The sequence below is a fragment of the Polypterus senegalus genome, chromosome 7, assembly GCF_016835505.1.
Source record: "Polypterus senegalus isolate Bchr_013 chromosome 7, ASM1683550v1, whole genome shotgun sequence".
Classification (NCBI taxonomy): Eukaryota; Metazoa; Chordata; class Cladistia; order Polypteriformes; family Polypteridae; genus Polypterus; species Polypterus senegalus.
In genome coordinates, this window is record NC_053160.1 from 79,923,170 (window position 1) to 79,943,181 (window position 20,012).

The window sequence follows — 20,012 nt, forward strand, 5'->3', positions numbered from 1 at the left end:
CACATGTTCCTGATTGGTCAACTAAAAATACTGTTGGGTGAATTCAGCCGTAACCCATCCCCTTCTGGGTAGGGTGGGGGTTGATCTCGCGGTCTTGTATGCATGTTATCATACAGTTGACACTTGGAACGACCACCAGAGGGTGAACTGGAGGTGACTCCCAGCATTCTTTATGTTTGAGCACCACCGCGCCCCTGTTGCTTTTCAAATTAAATACATTTGGCCGGTTCCGACCATCAACTGGATGATAACATACATACAACACCGCAAGGCAAACACATTAGTGAGTCTTTATCCATCCATCCATTATCCAACCCGCTGTATCCTAACTACAGGGTCACGGGGGTCTGCTGGAGCCAATCCCAGCCAACACAGGGCACAAGGCAGGAAACAAACCCCAGGCAGGGCGCAAACCCACCGCAGAAAACCCACGCAGACACAGGGAGAACATGTAAACTCCATGCAGAGAGGACCCGAGAAGCGAAACCAGGTTTATTGTTTGTTAATTTATTTTTAGTTTTAAAGTTGTTATTTTTATTACGTTTGTCTCAAACAATTAAAAAAAAACTTTATTTTCCTCCCGTGCAACACTGGATATTTCAGCTAGTATATATATATTTGTAACATTACTGTAATGCAATGGTGTTGGTGCATGAGAGAGGTATCAGTTTGTAGAAATTTGTTATTAATAATAAAGGAGATAAAAAGCTTACAGATTGTTTAAATACATTCAGTTTGTTATTACACTGAAAATGATTTTTGAACCAGTAACTTGTAAGACCCGGATATATTCACTGAACAGCAAATGGATCGTGTTAGTGTAATGATTTTCTATTACTACTAAGAAAATTACTTTTGGCTAAAAAGGTCCTGCACACATCTCATACTTCTGCTTTCATTACTTGATGAGGTTATCCATCCATCCATTCATTTTCTGGATCCTCCGTTTACAATAAACTGTAACCCAGCATAATTAGGCACAAGACAGGAAGGAAGTGTGGCCGGAATAACCTTAAATATCATAAACATGTGTACACCTACATAGAGCAAATAGACAGTATGATGCTTGAAGGACATCAGTGTACCCACAAAAAAGCAGGAAATGAATATGCAAAATCTAAGAAGATTATGTGGCCGGAAATTAAACTATGCTGCTTCCTTTATGCTACCTACCTATAATTATGCCAAAAATAAATGAAAGCTTTCTATTAGCCTTCCTAAATCTAAGATAAAACCAATGAAGGAAAAATATGACAATTAGGAAGGCCCACCTAGACTGGTCTTCTGCCTGTCTGCTTGCTATAGTGTCTCATTTTCTTTTTTTACAAAATATACCATAGACTCCCCTCTTCACCACTTGTGTCTCCATCCTTTCACACTCCGGTCACAAACCGCCTGCTGAATGAGTGCTGACATTAGTCACCAGCAAGCCCCCTAGATTTAATTAGCCATGTGTACCGAGTGTTTCTTTTAAGGCCTACTTCTGCAATCACTCTCGGAATCATTGGTAGAACAGTGATTATCTTGCTAGAGCTCAACGTTATGGATCCTGCTGTCCTATTTTTGCTATTCACTATTAACATGCCAGGATATCCTCCATATTATGATCAGCTTGCTGTCACCTTGTGTAAAGGGGGACTCATAAATTCTTGTCACCACTGACAATTCACCGGTATCCATGAAGTAATAACTTTCAGGGCATAATGTACCTGTTGCTGGCCCTGAACCATAATAAGATGGCTGTTCAATATATACATTTGTTTTGTCATTCTGGGGTATTGAGAGCTGCAAAAGAGATTTGAATACTTTCTGAAGGCACTGGAGATATCTATACATGTAAACAAACCAAACAGACCTCAGCGTTAACATCAGCAGTGCATATGTCTCTGTATGCCATTTGGTATGGGATTTGTTAAAGCAGTGTTAATGTTTGTGATATGGCATCTATCAGTAAGACAAATGCATTCCATTTTATTACTAAAAATATTTGCAATGTGCCAGAAATATATACAGTACATATACTGCTCAAAAAAATTAAGGTAACACTTAAATCACACATCAGATCTCAATGAAAGAAATATTCAAGTGGAAAATCTTTACTGAGTAATACTGCGTAATTTGTTGACAACAAAATGACGTAACAGTGGTCAATGGAAACCGAAAATCATTGATCCATTGAGGGCTGGATTCAACATTACACCAAAAATCAAACTTCAAAATAAAAATCTCAGGCTGGTTCAACTTGCGTGAATTTCATCACGGCAACTCATAATGTGACTCAGTAGTGTGTATGGCCTTCACTTTTCTGTATGCACTCCCAACAATGGAGGTTGGTGTCCTGGGGCATCACCTCGCAGACCTGGATCAGGGCATCAGTGAGCTCCAAGACAGTCTGTGGCACTACTTGGTGGTCTCGGATATAACAATGTATAACATTCCAGAGGTTCTCAATTGGATTCAGGTCTGTGTAATATGCGAGCCAGTCAATGGCATCTATGTCTTTGTCATCCAGAATCTGCCTACACACTCTGGACACATGAGACCGGGCATTGTCCTGCACCAGGAGGAACCCAGGGCCCACTGCACCAGCATAAGGTCTGACAGTGACTCTGAGGATTTCATCCTGGTATGTAACAGCAGTCATAGTACTATTGCCTAGCACGAAGAGGTCTGTTTGACCCTTCAAGGATATTATGTCTTCCCAAACCATCACTGACCCACTGTCAAACCAGTCATACTGGATGATGTTGCAGGCTGTATAAAATTCACCACAGCATCTCCAGACTCTTTCACGTTTGTCACATGTGCTCAGTATGAACCTGCTCTCATCTGTGAAGAGAACAGGGTACCAGTGGTGGAGCTGCCAATTGTGGTATTCTCTGGCAAATGACAATAAAGCTGCACGGTAATGGGCTGTGAGCACAGGTTCCACTAGAGGATGTCATGCCCTCCTGCACCCCTGACAGTTTGGTCAGAACCATGCCCACCAGTAGCCAGCTGAAGGTCAACTTGTAGGGCTCCGGCAGTGCTTCTCCTGTTCCTCCGTGCACAAAGGAGAAGATACCGTTCCTGCTGCTGGGTTGATGCTCTTCTACGGCCCTGTCCAGCTCTCCTTATGTAATGGCCCATCTCCTGGTATCTCCTCCATGGTCTTACGACTGTGCTGGGAGACTCAGCAAACCTTCTTTGACAGCACGTATGGATATGAAATCCCGAAGCAGCTGAACTATGTGTTCAACCTGAATGAGCTGCAGGTACTGCCTCATGCTACCAGTAGTGACAAGGATACACTAGCAAAATGCAAAACTAGATAAGAATCAGTCAGGAAAGATAAGGAGAGAGCAATTGTCTGTGGGCACCACCTGCAAAACCATTCCTTTTATAGGGGTTGTCTTGCTGCTGCCCCTCCAGTGTACCTGTTGTCATTTTCATTTGCACCAAAGCAGGTGAAGTTGATTCAAAATTGCTCATGCTACCTAACTGGATATATTAATGTCCCTGAAGCTTAATTGACTTAATAGGTGTTTGGCTGTGATGATTTAGTGATCTCTTAATTGGTGTTCCCACCATGGTACTCCAGGACATACAGAAAGAGAGATGTGACAAACATGTAAAACAACTGTTTTTATTATTATACAAATACTAAATGTGAAAGTCATCCAAAACATGCAGAGGGGCATAAACACCAAGAAAACATGTAGCAAAAGTTAAAAATCAGAATACTAAAGCAAACAAAAGGTTTACACCCAACAAATCCATAAAAATCAAAAGAACAAAACAAAAATTAGGTAGGACAAAAAAGGACTTAAAATAAAAATACACTAAAGCTGTTATATGGCAGCTTTAGGATTGAGACCACAGACCACATTGGCAGAGGTGAAGAAGTATTAGTAATACTCCCATGATGTGTACAGCGCTTAGGGAAATTTAGATTTGCATGTCTGAGCAACGTGCAACACGTTGGCACTCTCCTGTACCATGATAAACAACTTAGTTTTAATAGAAGTGGGGGGAAATAAGAAAAAAACACCAGGATAGATATCAAGCTTACTAGCGCTTTCAAAGGGATCAGTATCACCAGGGTATCAAGAATTGTCTGCCACAAATAAAAGTAACACCAAATAATACTACTGCAGAGTAACTTAAAGAAGAGGGGACGAGGCAGCCTACAGGCAAAAGGAGCAACTTGGGGTAGAATTCCACCACAATTCGAACAAAAGGCTCCTGGTTCACTTGTTGTTTCTGTTCCTCAATAACCCACCCATGTTCTGCCTGTAAATAATTAACACATACATCGCATTAGCCAAATTTACAATAATAATGGTGAACAATGAAATTTGGATGTGAAACATTGGGGAGTTTCACTCAACAGTAAGAGAACCATATGATCGTTACTGCCCCTTTGATGCCACCACTCCGAGTGCTTCCATCCACACTGCTCCAGATTTACACAATGTATGTCATTAAAAGTACATGTTTCTCTCTTTGTGCTTTGCTTTACATAGTACTGTGCCTGAAAAAATTGCAATAAATAATATCAGATTTTTTAAACTATCTTTAACAAGATTCTCCTTGATCTCCAATTTGCAAAATCTGGCTGGTTATTGCTTTCACGTTTGCTTTACTGTATATGCCACAGAGAATCATTTGCAGAATCATTACATTTACTAGCATCATGTTTTTCACAATTGGACGCTTTTCTTGGGAGATGTACCTTACTGTTCTTTTTTTGAAATGGAAATGACTATAAGGATTACATGAGCAGAGATAAAATTCATGCAGGCTACATTGAATTACTATTAACTATAATTGTTTTTAGTATTCAAACGTCTTCACCTACGGATCACCCTAAGCTACACAGGGCTTGATAGGTGAACGAATTTTGATGATGTAGAGCAGCATCATTAAAAGAATATTTCAGAGCCGTAAAGATCAAAAGATCAGTGCTGCACAGAGCCCAACAGGAGCTAAAAGGACTTCACAATAAAGGGTAGATAGGCCACTTCACTGAGCGCTGAAGTCTAAAGAACAAACCCCAGGCTTAGGCCTTGGTAGTTCAAGCAAAGAATTATATAAACTGAGACTACCTTCAAACAGCAGCTAAAAAAATGGGCAATTCCATTTTTGGAAATGGTGTGCCTGAAGTGGAGATGTCTTGCCTAGATGCTTTTCCTCTATTTTACACAGTAAAGGAAATTTCTTCCTCTTGTAAGAGGAAAGAGTTTGCTATTTTTATGGTATCACTGGCTTTTGTCTTTGCTTAAGGCAACCTTGGTTTAAGTGAAAGTACCACTGCTTACGTAAGAATTTCTTACAGTGGGAGCACAATAAAGCTCATCAGGGTCACATGGTTAATTAGAGGTGGAAAATGAACCAGAATTGTTGGGGTTTAAAATTCAAAGTATTTGCAATTAAGCAACACTGCCTAGAATCTCCAAAAGCACTCAGTACCAGTAATGGCGCACTGCATGATAAAACACAGTGAATACACTTGACTTGAGCATTCCTAGTTTTCCTACTCTTTTTCTGTACATTTAGCATTCGTTTGCTCAGAGACTGATGCACTTGCTCCTTCCTGAGCAGCTCTTCTTTTCTCCACCCTAGCGGCTCGCTTCTTCTCTTCTTTCATCGGCATCTTTTTGCATTAAAACTGATTAAGTCAGTGATTTTATGTAAGTGTGTTACTTAGTACGTTTTCCTTAATTTTTCACTTAAGCTGGCACTTAAGTCTTCAATCTCCCTCAAGAATGATTTAAGATATGAAGAGGTAGGGGAAGTGATGGCGAAGGTGGTAGGGATGAGAATGGCGCCCATACGTATGTGCCGCATGGCAGCCTTGCTAGCTGCTGTCGAGAGTTGATTCTTCAATAAAAATAAAATAAAAATAAAAAGAGGAATAACCTTTGAGGTCAACCATCTCCCTAAAAGCGGATAGTAGACGTTACGTAGTATATGTGCACCAAATTTCAGGTCAATAGGTGAAACGGTTTATGAGCTACAAGTGATTTAAAATCCTGGACAGAGAAATGAACAGCCACAGTACTGTAGTATATATAAAGATATATAATTACAATGATAGAGCACTAGAGCAAAGATTTAAATGTAATATTGTACAAACATGTAAAAATGTTTACTTTCCAAATACTAAATTTCACACATTTGCTATCTCCAGATTTCATAAATGAAGTTTTGTTTTCATGTTATTATCAGATTTTTGGAAAAATGTGTATCTGTGTCTGTATATTTGAAGCTTTGAAGGCTCTGTGTCTCAAGAGCAAATAGGCCTATTCTTGTGAAATTTTGAGGACAACTTGCACTCGTTATCTTGGTTAATGATCAGTTTCAACTATTTAGCTTTGAGGTTTCAAATTCTAAAATATGTTAAGACAGATAACAACAACACCTTAAAAATGTACCAAATTTAGCATATGCATTTAGGACTTTAGATTGAAACCATAAATTCACAAAAGTCTGCCTTTCAAAGTTCAAGCCAGCTGTTAGTATATGTGTCTGGGGGTGGTGGTGGTGTTAGTTTTTATTATATTTACTTAATTATTGTGGAGGTTCTGTGTAAGTGTACTTTCCCCTCGGAGACAAATAAAGTATAACCTAATCTAACCTAACCTTACTTTATCTAACCTAACCTAATCTAATCTAATCTAATTACAGGCAACCATTAATTACATTGTAATTCATTATTAAACTAGCAGAATGTCTATTTGTTTGTGTAAGATATTTTGTTTAGTGTAAATAAAAAAAAAATAAAAATAAAGATTTCCCACTCTGAGTTTTGAACTCAGCACAACAGTTTATGAGTTGAGGTTTGCTAACCCCAAGACCAGCTGCATAATGAAAGGTGTGTATTTTGCCGCATTCTCTTGTAATTTTTAACTTTTCAAATACATATTTTGTTTTTTAGTTACATTAAAAATGTAATAAAAAATAGATTTATTTTTAATTATTGTGCAAACTAAAGTCCAACAGCATTGCCTCTTGCACATGTTTTGACGCCTTCTCATAGTATACTATACTCGTGCTGTAAATTCTGAGAAATTCCTGTGCTAGCCATATCTGATTTTTTATTTTCATCTTGTTCATTAAATGGTGCCTTTTATTTTCTTTCCAATCTTGTGGTGGATAATTCTTTCTTTCTGAACAATCAGATTCCCATGTTTCATATATAAAATATTGTTTTACAAAGTTAAACTAGAAGTCTAAAGTACACAGAGCACATGTAGCGATAAAAATCATGTTTATTAAATAACTAAATTCAATATAGAGTGCCACATTGGCGTCACGATAAGAGCTACAACCTAAAAGCCCCAAGTGATCCTTCTTAGACCAACCCTGCATCATTCCATATGCCACAATCTATAAATGATATATTTCATATCTTGTTTAGAGGTAATATCTGCCAAAAAAACTGCAGTGAAAATACGCATATCATGTTTCCTTTTTGAAATGATTTTAACTCAAATGTCCACATAAATATTTTGTTTCAAGTTAAAATACAACACTGGTTGCAAATACATGGCTGAGTGTTTCTGTTTCCCACAAAGTTTCCTAGGCAAAAAAAAAAAAACATTTTGGAAATTGCTTGTCAAAAACACATTCTATTATGACCAAATTGACAAACGGTAGCAGGCATGCATACTGAATAGAGTACACTGCCCATTATCCACCAGGTTACTAAGACACGGCACGAAAGCGTACTTATCTGGATTTGAGTGAATAGAATTCATCCTTCGATACTGCCCCCTGCCCCTACCCCCCACCACCAGATAAGCAATTTCAGCCCTTACCAGGATTTGCAACACTGATCACTGATTGAAAACATCAAACAAAGCTTGAACTCAACAAAGCCTTAATGAGAATCATGATAAGAATAAAAGAGTACAAAGAGTACAGAACAGACAGCTTCAGTGTTTTGCAAAAACAGAACAATTTCCATCACCATTCCCGTCATTTGAACTGGCAGCCTCAACAGATTTTAGGGTCACCACAAACAGGATATTTATTACAAGCAGAAAAAGGGGAGACATTTACATGGGTATTGCCAGCTTGATATGCTGCTTATGGCCTGCACAAAACTCTGAGATTCCTGGGGTTCTGTAAAGCCAGCCTTTTCATTATTCCAGCCTCCATAAATTTCTATTAGCTTGAATTATATGTTCTGGAAATCTTTACAATAGCTATTTATGAACTATTTTCAAATTCAAGTTCAAATTAAGAACCCCCTCTATCATTTTGCATTTACATTAGACTGTGACAGTTGATTTTCTCTTGCTGATTTGCCTTTATATGTCAAATTACTGTCCAGTAGCTTTTGCTGTCAATATGTGCTGCTTCTGTATCGTGATAAACCACACCATTTCGTTTTGACCTGAACTAAACAGCTGCATATTAACCACTTTGAAACTGTACTCATGGCTTAAAATGAAAGTGTTTTATTGATTGGTGTCATTACCTTAATGGAGGTTTAATGAAAACAGAACCTGTAAACTAGTAAAAAATTCAGAAGGCAAAACAACTCTTTACTCTGTAAGGCATTCAAATTGAATTATTTAACTTCAGGTGGAAAACAGCCTTTGTAAGCTTTGAAAAATACATACATTTTGTCACTGTCCTGCTTCACTGACAGACTGAGGAGATCGTTCCTCCCCCACACTATGCGACTCTTCAGTTCCACCCGGGGGAGTAAATGCTATCATTAATTTTATTTTAATTTTTTTCATTTTTTTTTTCATTTTTATTACTATTTAATTTAATATTGTTTCTTTGTATCAGTATACTGCTGCTGGATTATGTGAATTTCCCCTTGGGATTAATAAAGTATCTATCTATCTATCTATCTACATGATATTTAACCTTTATCTTAGATGAATCTATCTTGACAAATCAGATTCATTTAGATAATTCTTTTTAAGATACAGTCAGATGTTATTAATGTTTCCACTATTAAAAATTGGCACCAGTAACTACTAGAAATCATTTATCCACATCCACAACACCATCATGCTGTACAGCTGTGACAATAAAGTCAAGAACAACAGGTGATCTATCTAAATGGAAGAGTATCATGTGGCTAACTCAAAAAGGTTATAATTAATGCACTATAAAACAAATGGAATTATTGCAAATACTGGTTCTGACAAAACACACTTGATTCTACATTTAGTTTAAATTCTTGATCACAGAGTAATTGCCTCAGATGAAATATCAATGGGGGCGGCACGGTGGTGCAGTGGTAGCGGTGCTGCCTCGCAGTTAGGAGACCCGGGTTCGCTTCCCGGGTCCTCCCTGCGTGGAGTTTGCATGTTCTCCCCGTGTCTGCGTGGGTTTCCTCCGGGCGCTCCGGTTTCTTCCCACAATCCAAAGACATGCAGGTTAGGTGGACTGGCGATTCTAAGTTGGCCCTAGTGTGTGCTTGGTGTGTGGGTGTGTTTGTGTGTGTCCTGCGGTGGGTTGGCACCCTGCCCAGGATTGGTTCCTGCCTTGTGCCCTGTGTTGGCTGGGATTGGCTCCAGCAGACCCCTGTGACCCTGTATTTGGATTCAGCGGGTTAGAAAATGGATGGATGGAAATATCAATGGCCTCTATGTAGATTACATCTAAATTCCATGCTGGGGTCAGTGATTGTGGCCTGATCATAGCAGATTTTTAAAATGGCAAAAAACATAAGATAGTGATGATGATGATGGCACAGGATTGTGGTGTAAGAATTCAGGAAATTATGACAGTTTCAGATGCAAAAGAGCTTTGAACTGTTTTTCCAGGAGATGTTAAAACCTGGATACTTTCGTGTCAAATATTTACAAAAAAAGCCATAGCAGCTCCAGAGAAACTCCAGAGAAGAGCAACCAGTCTGATTATGGGACTAAGAGGTATGAGCTATAAAGAAAGATCGAAGGGAATGCACCTTGTCAGTTTAAACAGAGGACATGACGTAAGTGTTCAGAATTATGAGGAAAGTTAATTGGGGTAAATTCATACTTTTATTTTAAAATACATTCTTCAACAACAACCACAATAACATAGTTCGAAACTTGTTAAGGCCAGCTTTTGCATAAATGTTAGAAAGTTATTTTTTGCACAAAGAATCATAGACACTTGTAATAAAGTACGAGGCTGTGTGGTAGAAGGAACTTTACATCTTAACTTGATGTTACTTTGGAGAATAGGATTTTAAAGCTAATTGGGATAGATCAACCTTTTTTTCATCAAAGTTGTTCTAATGTTCTAATAAACTGTGATGTTCTCCCAAAAGTAATTTGTCGGAATACTCACAGCTCAAAGCCAAGACTGAACATCATTCAGCACGTGTTATTAAAGATTAGCCAGTCTTGCTATAGAGAACTCAGCTCTTCATAGGGTAGGGGTCCACCAGCCTGGTGAAATAAAGGATGCCCATCTTTGGATTCATTTATAATGGTGACTAATGATTATTCTTTACAGAACAGCATCTTTTATCAGTTAGGCTCATATACATAAAAAAGTCAAAGAAGCAGTTTAATTACAGCAATCAGAGAACTGGTAAGTGGTATGACCCTTAAACATCCCAATGCCATTCTTTATCTAGTGAGGTAGAAGTTAAGGATGTGCTTAGCATGAAATCAAGTGAAACGATTGGAACAAAAGTCATGAGTATATATTTAATCCTGCATGTGATGAGGGGTAAATTTAATCTGCCCAGTTTAAATTCACAGGGAAAAAGTGATCATCGCAGCAGCACTAGTGTGAAGCAAGAAGTACATGTGGTGGATTGTATGCTGGTGCTTTGCAGAGCTTTATCACACAGTCAAGCAGAAATCCAGTAACAGAAACATATTAATAAATTGTCATTTTAGCATTAATCTAGGGATTTGCTATAAATATTTTAAAACGGTGAGATCGGGTGGTGCAGTGGCCAGTATTCATACTGCAAATCTTTGGGTGGTTAAGTTGCGTATGTAAGGATTTAATATTAGATACTGGCCAGCCAAATGTGCAAAAGTTTTCTCATAAAAAAGTAGAAATAGTAATACAAAAGTAAAACACTGTTTGTAATGCATTAGATTTTATAATAAGTAACTACATAACAGTAGTAATGTACTGTACTTTCAAAAGTAATGTTTGCTAACACTGTTCACCAATTACTTTGGTTTGCTTGTTTTCATAATATATTTCACTGATAACACAGTTCTATTCAGAAAGGATCATATTTTTTCCATCCATTGAGAACTTGTGATCATAAATTATGACTTTGATGCTACAGAGTAAAGGTTTTCTTTAATATTTAACAATTTCAATTGAATAATTTTAATCTTGTCAGTTCATATTTTAAAGCAGGACTTAAAGTGATTCCATGACTTTGGTATGCCCAATTTAATTTATATTTGTGACTAGCTGAAATACCCAGCGTTGCCCAGGAAGAAAATAAAGTGTTTTTTTTAATTGTTTGAGAAAAATATAACTAAAAAAAAAACACAACTTTAAAAATAAAAATAAATTAACAAACAATGAAGACTCACTAATGTGCTTGTCTTGCAGTTTTGTATGAATGTTATCATCCAGTTGACACTCGGAACCGGCCAACTCTATTTAGTTTCAAAAGGAACAGGTGCTCAAACATAAAGAATGCTGGCAGTCACCTCCAGTTCGCCCTCTGGTGGTCATTCCTAGTGTCAACTGGATGATAACATGCATACAAAACCACGAGATCACCCACAACCCTACCCAGAAGGGGGTGGGTTTGGGTTGATTTCACCCAACAGTATTTATAGTCGACCATTGAGAAACATGTGTACCAAGTTTCATGAAAATCGCTCCACCCGTTAGACGTCATGCTGGAACATACATACATACACACACTCACACATTGACCTTTATATATACAGTATATAGATTATTTAAATACAATTTGGAAATAAAAGTATGAAAATGTACCAGTGTGTGACACTGTTAGGCCATTGCAGTATGGTAAAATAACTTCACACTTCACTGATGGTGTTGTATTAACCTCCTTGCTGGTTCTTTTGAAAACAAAATATTAATAGAAAGCAACCTCAAACAATGCACCTTTAAAAGATATACACCTTTAAACCTTAGTAAAGCTTGGCCTCCTCTCTCTCTTTCTCTCTCTCTCTGTCTCAAGGCTACTACACCAATAATACATCAATATGAAAAGTGGACAACATACATTGCCTACTTGCTCATTTTCTTTCTTGAACGAATTTAAAACAGAACAAAATAAAAGACCAGGTAAGTCTTGGGTCAAGGTTTTCATCATATTGCTCTCAGTCCTTTTTGACAAGGTGTGTTATTTGTGACTTTAAAGCTTTTTTTATCTCCAAGGTGAAAACTTAGAACGAATGTGTTAAATGTTCTTCTCTTCAAGATACATCATTTTAATTTAGAAAGATGATACGTTAACTGTTATCACAGAGTAACATCCCCAATTCCAAATCTCAACAAGACAGCTATCGCTATATCACTAGAATGACTTTCCTTCATATTTGATATCAATCCCACGGTGCCCCCTGCCACCCACAAAGGTATCAAGCGAAGATTTAACATTGCCCTCCAAATGGCTATTTATCCTCATTAAATTCATTTGCCCAACAGACATTTTTCAATTATGCTTCTCTAGCAGCTGGAAATATTTTAATATAATCTCTGAGTTATATAGTCCGCTCCCATGTTCCATTAGACGGATGCCGAGTGTCATTATCTACCCTGACAGCAACCCTGGCTCTTAAGTAATCATTTTACAGTGCTGTGATTTAATAACATTTACAGCAGCATGCGCACTCTGGATTTCCTTTTACAAAAGCTTTGCAATACAAAATATACTCTGGTAAACCCTGTTAGCACCTACCTAATAGAGCTAAGAGATTAAGAAAATTCCAGTCCTCTGAGGAGAATCTGATGTGATTATTTTAGATGACCTTTCTTTATTTAAATAAAATTAGATTTGCATGTTTTGATCTTCTGTATGACTCCTGCGAGGGGGGAACATTTTTTTCTATTGCTAAATTCTAGCCTGAACTGTGCCTAAGGAAAACTTTGCCTGCTATGCTCAGTTCTCCTTCTTGTTGTCCAAAAATATGATTTAAGTTTATCTAGCAACATAAAATCACCCAAAAGTTTTTCCGTGTACCCTGTAATGGACGTACTAAATAATGAAAAATTGGCTCCCTATAATTAAAATCACAGCATGCAAGCTAAGAAAATGAAATGCTGAATTAATGTGCTTCTATTTATTCACACATTTTTGTAAAACCTGTCATGCAGACTTTTAAACTTTCTTTTAATAGAGTGATATAGCGAATGAAACAATAAATGTTTACACAGTCGAAAGGAAACCTACCACGTGCGCTTCCATCACATAGTAGCTCTTCGTTAGTGAGACAATATATATATATATATATATATAAATATGCAAAATAAATGTCTTTTCCAAACAACATTGCATTGCATTTTCTACTTTCTTGCAGGCTCTACTTGTATGGACATATTTAACCAATGCAGAAAAAAAGACAATAAAGGCCTTTGTACTGAGAGGTCTGACTTGTTTAAAAACCTGTGGCTTTACTTGATACTGCTCTCTCACTGGAAATGCTGCGTAATTGCTTGCTTTAAATGAAGAGAACTATGCAATTATTTAACAGCCAGAGGCTCTTGTTCCAAGGATGCCTGAACAAACAGAAACAATGAAGGAAGGCATTTCACATGCAGTGCACTTCAGTCACCCTGACAAAAAAAGAACTAAACCAGCAAGTACTCAGCATGGCTAAGTGTTATTAGGGTTAGGGAAATAAAGCAAACGTGCCATTCAGAGAGCAAGGAAAAGCTTCCACGTGTTAAAGACTTATTCTCTGCACAACTTAACATTTCATGAAGCAATACTTAATACAAAGAGTGAGAAAGAGAGAGACTGACAGAACAGCAAGAGTCAGCAGAAAGGTTTCAGCAAGCAATAAACAATTAGAGCTCCGTAAAATAAAGGCATCAAGTGTACAACCCCTCCAAATTGGGTAATCCTGATTCTCACACAAAAATATTTTTTAATGTCTTGAGCTATCAAAAGCAAACGTACTGTATACAAATTATTAGGCAGACTTTTTTCATCATTATTCCTGCAGATCTACAGACTTTATAGTTCAACAAGTTTATTACCTTGCATATGATTTTGGTCAAAATGATCACAAGCCGTGAAGATGTACTCACTAAAAACCTATGAACTGACAATGCTCGCCCTCAAGAAAAAAAAACAAAACACTCCAATCATGCTGGATATTTATTTAAGGACCTGAATAGTTCATTTAACTTCAACATGTGGGAATTTACTGCCTCAGCAGTCAGGAAATCCGCTCTGAAGAGGAGAAAAAAATCATTGCTTGTGTGCCCCACTTCCTATGTATTCAGTTCAGCACTACGCAAATGAAGCTCTGGAGTGCAAGGTTTCTTTTATGTTGTGACTAAATTTAGCACAGGGTCAGATTTAAAAGTGACTTAGTAATACGTATTGGAGGAATTATTTGTATCTATCACTCAAACTTAATGGAGCTTTCAAGTGCGATTCAGCTTACCTCACTCAGTTCGGTGGAAGAATCATTTCCATATTTCATAGCAACTCCAGAGTTCATGATTCCAGCTCTCAGTATTAAATTACTTTCCAGATTTATAATTTTTTTTTTTCTTCCTGGTGGATGTGGTTTAGAAAGTGGGAGGGAGGATGAAGAAACCAGGGGAAGAAAAAAAGAGTCACCACTTTAAGCTGTCTTCTTCAGTTATCCACATTCCACAAGAGCCAGCCATTCTTTACTAAAAATCTATACCCCCCCACCCCCACCCCCAAAGAAAAAACAAACAAAAAAAAAAAACAAAAGACAGCACTTCATTAAACAAACACCGGTTTCAGAAATGCATATCCTTCAGCACGTATCAAAAAGACCTGAGCTTTTCTTGCTTTAATTTCACAAGCAGATCAGCTACTGAATGCCGATTAGCATCACTGGAGTATTGGATGCAGCGGCTGCAGCAGAAAATGATTTGACGCCTACTTAAGAAAACTGCCCAAGTCCACGAGAAGTCAGAAGGCACACAATATTTTCATTACAATTTCTCTTCTTCAACCTCCTCCAAAAAAATGTGATAAGAAAAGAATGTGCAGCCTTGAAAGGAAAACAACACCTCAGAGATCCTGGCAGTACAGCAAATTATTCAGCAAGCCTTGGATTTATCCAGCAGTGTCAGTGCCTTTTCTAGCCAAGCTGCTGCTCAATTCCTGACTAAAGGGAGACTCGCTGTTCTGCTGCTCCACGCTGAAGTTTCTGTCTTTCCAGCACACTTACTCACTGATTCCCTCCCCTCTCTCTCTCTCTCTCTCTCTCTCTCTCTCTCTCTCTCCCCCTCAACACCCCCCTTTCCTCTTCTCCTGGCCCTGTCGAGGAGTTTGGAGGTGGTTTATGATCAAACACAGCTGTCTTGCTGTTGGCCACAGGGTGAACAGAATGGGCGTTACCATTGAGCCAGTGGCGTGTTGTAGAGAGTTCATTTTCAAAAAAAATAAAGCCTAGAAGGAAGCAGAACTCCTCACCACACACGTACATTTGTTTAACATCTGAAGTTTAGGCATTCATGCTTTCAAAGAAAAAAAGAAATCTCAGAACGGAGCTCTAGTCCAGCGCATACTGTGATAGAGATGAAATCAAAATAATGTTATGGAAAACATCTTTGGGGAAGTCTTATCTAAACACACCTCCAAACAAGTTTTGTAGTGATACAGTAATATTAGATTTAAACTGCTGCCTGAGGTAATTCTTGCTAAAGAATGCTATCCAACAGAAGACTACAGCAATTTGTGTGGGAGGAATCCTCAACCTGCTTAATTCAATTTTGTAATATCAAACATTACTCTTACTGTTGTATATATGGCAGTCTTTTTCTTTTATAACATCTTAACCTTTCACTTCAAAATATTCTTTAACTCAATCTTTAATTGCCACTTTTCAAAGGACAGCTCTAAGGACCCGGTTTCAAATCAGGGTGCTTCTACACGTGCTATTGATATATCTGCAATTCTTGCAGCCAGGTCTCAGTGAGCCCTTTTGGCTCTTTAATCAAGGCTTAAGGGTGACCCTGGCTTACTAAACATGACTCTTCATTAAAGTCAATTACTACCTATTGGGTCCCACCGACTGTGAGTTGCAGGCAGCTGGTACATAACTCCACCACACAGTAAAGTATAGTGTTTTATTGTTGTGTTCTTGGTTAAAGCTCCACCAATCCATTCACCCATCCATTTCAAAGTCCAAATTGTTCATTACAAGGTTTTGGCGTGCTACCCTGGCATCCATTCATGCATTGCTAACTCCACATTATTCATTAAAATGTTTTGGGAGCTCGAGTCTGTCTTGACAGCCTGAGGCAGGGTGCTAATCCATAGCAGGACATTATATCTTATAGCATTACTGTGTTTGATTATTAATGAGAAACATGTTCTATCATTTTTTAAGGTAAGGAAGACATATGTTTCTGAGATAAAATAATTATTTCAGGTAAGAAGGAGAGAACTTCTGATGTAAGGTTGTTATATTTGCTACTCATAGCAAGTAGCAGAGTCTGCCATGCTGATTAGCACATTAGCACTTGCAAGAAAGAATTTCACTTTACTCTTAACTCCATGAAGGAAGGAAACGCAAGAGGGCGTGTATCGAAAGCATTACCTCCCCGAAGTGCTAGATGGCAGCCCCTCTGTAGGTATTTGTGGGCACCGCCAAGGGGTGCTGCAGCTGCTGCTGAGCCAATATGGGCAGTTATTCCGCCACACCCAGAAGTGGAACAACGAGCACCTGAAGCACTTCCGAGTGCCATATAAAAGGAGCCAGCAGCCACTACTCCGGTAGTCGGGTGGGAGAAGACAAAGCTTGTCTGGAAGACTGTAGGAGGAAAGAGAGAAGAGAAAGAAGAAGAGATTTGTGTTGTTCTGTGCTTGTAGAAAAAGGGGAAGGCATTTGTAAATAAATAAACCGTGTGTGTTGTGGACATCTGGCGTCATGTCTGTCTGTGGCTGGGCTTACATGGCATTCCAGATGGGACCCTCTGCCTGGTTCAAAAATAATTTGTAGAGTAGCCTGGCACAGCAGCACAAGACAATACACGGTTCCGGCACGGCGCAAAGTACACACACTCCTGCGACACACATATACGTTTTGCGCAAGCAGTTCAGTCCCTTTGCTAGCCGCACTAGGCCCAGGAAGACACCGATGTCCCCAATCGTAAGCAAGTCAGCCAGGCACGGCCTGAAGACAGCAGGCAACTCGAGGGTACCCGCTGCTGATGAAAGGACCGGCAGGCCTGAAAAAGCGACCAGGCCATGAAAACTACCTCCTGAACAAGGGTTTCCAGAAGTAGGTACCAGACCCAGGTAGAGATTGCCATGGGGCGTGAGTCGCGTTTTTCTGGGTGCCTACATCGTAAGAGGGAGACCATCCAGAGGCGTTTGGCTGGCGGAAGGGCGCCAATCCCGGACCCAACAGCAGGAAGAAGTCCGAGGAGGACAGGAGCCTGCTTTTGCGGAAAAATATCAGTTCATGAAGGAGCACCTGGAGTCCCATCCCATGGGGAGTGGCCTGATGGAGCAGGCTGCAGGAAACGGCCTGGATATACCTCGTGAGGCAGGTAAGGGAGTGGAGGATATGTGCCGGCCTCCTGCTGTTAGCAACGTGCAAGCAGTGGCAGTGAACCTCCACCCCTCTCACAGCCGGCAGGTAAGGGCAAGCAGAACGTGAGTCCCCTGCCAGCTGATTTAATGAATGAGCTTGCGGCCGTATGGGAGCTGGAGGAGGTCTTTCAGCCCGTCCGATCATTTTTACAGATTTTCCGCATTCTCCGGGAGGCCATGGAGGAAAAAGGAGGAAAAAAAGCATATGCACCCCTGATGGAGGTACAGGAGTGGTTGAGGAGGTGCGACGCTGGATTCTCCAGCCGGACGAACACGGAGGTACAGTTAAGTGAGACCTGTACCATAAATGAAAGAGGAGTGCTGATCGAAGGGGTGCCGGTATCATATCGTTCGGGTCGCAGAGTAGCCATGCCTCCTACAGTGGATACATTGCGGGTGGCTGATCATGCCATGGAGGAAGGATCCGGAGGAGGTATGTGCGAGGAGCCGGCTAGTGAGTGCCAGTTGCCAAAGCGCACCACTCTAAAGGACAATGGCAACCTCACTGAAGTCCACAGGGGTGCAGACAGCGTGGGTTCTCTCTTTATCCCATAAGGAAACCCAGACTGACATTGCGCCTCAGAGTGAAAAGAGGAGGATCAGGAAACAGAGGACTGGGTCTCCTGACAAGGTGCAGTGTGGGCCTGTGTGCCTACCTGCAGTTGAGAGCCACTCTCTGCGGGTGCAGAGGGAAGCCCAAAGCCTGGCTGGGGACGAGGTGGAGCAGAGATACCCATCCTGTTTTCATGTCTGGAGGACACAGGGACATGGAGGGAAGCCGCTGCTGCTTTAAGTGCCAAAACCGTGGTCACAGGTGGAGACGCTGTCCATACACGACTATGAAGGACGCCATGGGATGGCGTTGTGGCCACGTCTCCCCACCCTTGTCTTACTTCTCTTTTTCAGGGCAGAACTGTGATATGCCGGCGCCCCAACCTGTCAAAGGACAGCCCTCACGGGACGGGCCGCTTTGCCCTACAGGCTTCAGCTGGGGGAGGGGCCAGGGACCTTGCCCCACCGGGATGCCTGGAGCAGGGAAGGACCGGGAGTGGGGCAATATCTCCCCTAGGAGCATGAGGGCAGCCACCCTGGATTAAATCAGGGACCACGGATACGGAGCTGGACAGCTCGACTCTGTGGGGGTCCGTGGCCATTACCGGGAGTGCCTGGATGGTTCTTGAGCCCTGGAGGACAGCACTTCCGTCACACCAGGAAGTGCTGTTGAAAGACCACCATTGAGCACATGGAGCACATCCAGGGTGGGATGAAAGGGGCCGCCTCACTCCATTCGAACAGCCAGAGTCGGGAGGGAGAAGATGGAGCTTGCGAGAGAGGAGTGGAGGCGGCTAAAGAGTAGTGAAGGAAAGGACTGAGTAGTTGTGTGAGTTTGTGGAACTGGATTGTGTAAACAGAAATTGCAAATAAACCGTGTGTGTTGTGGACATCTGGTGTCGTGTCTGTTTGTGGCCGGGCCATCTTTTACAATATATATATATTGTAAGATATATATATATATCTTTACCTATACATATATACTTTGTATATATATATATATATAAAACTATAGTTTACTGTCAAATAATGCAAAGAGTACATGACACGTGTTTCGCCTTAATTCTGGGCTCATCAGGCGTACACACTCACTGCACCCCCTCTCGGGGAATCGAACCTCAGATGTCAGCAGTGGAGCCTCTTTACGTTGCGCCACAGCATGTGGTTCATTTATTTGACAGCATGTAGATCGAGGTAATTACATTCATGGCATTCATAGTCTGAATCACAATCTGATTTGTATGGGTGGTTAACTACCAGGTTTATCTATCTATCTATCTATCTATCTATCTATCTATCTATCTATCTATCTATCTATCTATCTATCTATCTATCTGTCATGATCATGTCATTGAGAAACAACTTAAGGGCTTTGGTGATGGTAGTTACTGGCTGAACCAGGGATTGGCACTGTGTATTAATGAAACTTCTCTTACTCCCTCTGCAGAATAAAAGATTGATGCCCATTCTACCTCTGACATAATTTCCTTTGTCCTTCTCCTTGTCCCACTCCTTCCAATTTACAGGGAAAACTTAAAGGTCGGTGGCAGGATTGGCACCCAGGATTGCCAGGATTGGCACTCCAGCCACTGTAAAAACCTCACACTGTTCCAGTGTGGTGCTGAGGTGCCATCCACTGCACTTGGGTCTCAATCCAGGTGGTTCAGCGTGTGGTTGGTGCAGCAATGCACTATCAGTGCATGATCCCAACCCCTCTCTCTCTCTCGCTCTCTCCTTCTCCTGAACCCGCCTC

The 20,012-nt window shown here is 40.2% G+C and overlaps 1 protein-coding gene across 2 annotated transcripts in view; it reads right to left on the reverse strand.

The window, feature by feature from the left end:
- Positions 1-20,012, reverse strand: part of mcc (MCC regulator of WNT signaling pathway) — a 570,331-nt gene that overhangs the window by 427,609 nt on the left and 122,710 nt on the right. The window contains exon 1 of one of the 2 annotated variants that reach the window (XM_039758933.1): positions 14,571-15,319. The exons of the other annotated variant lie outside the window; for it this stretch is intronic. Coding sequence (XP_039614867.1) covers positions 14,571-14,627 — 57 coding nt within the window. The 5' untranslated portion in view covers positions 14,628-15,319. Of the gene's footprint in view, positions 1-14,570; positions 15,320-20,012 lie in introns of those variants that run through there. 2 annotated transcript variants of the gene reach the window in all.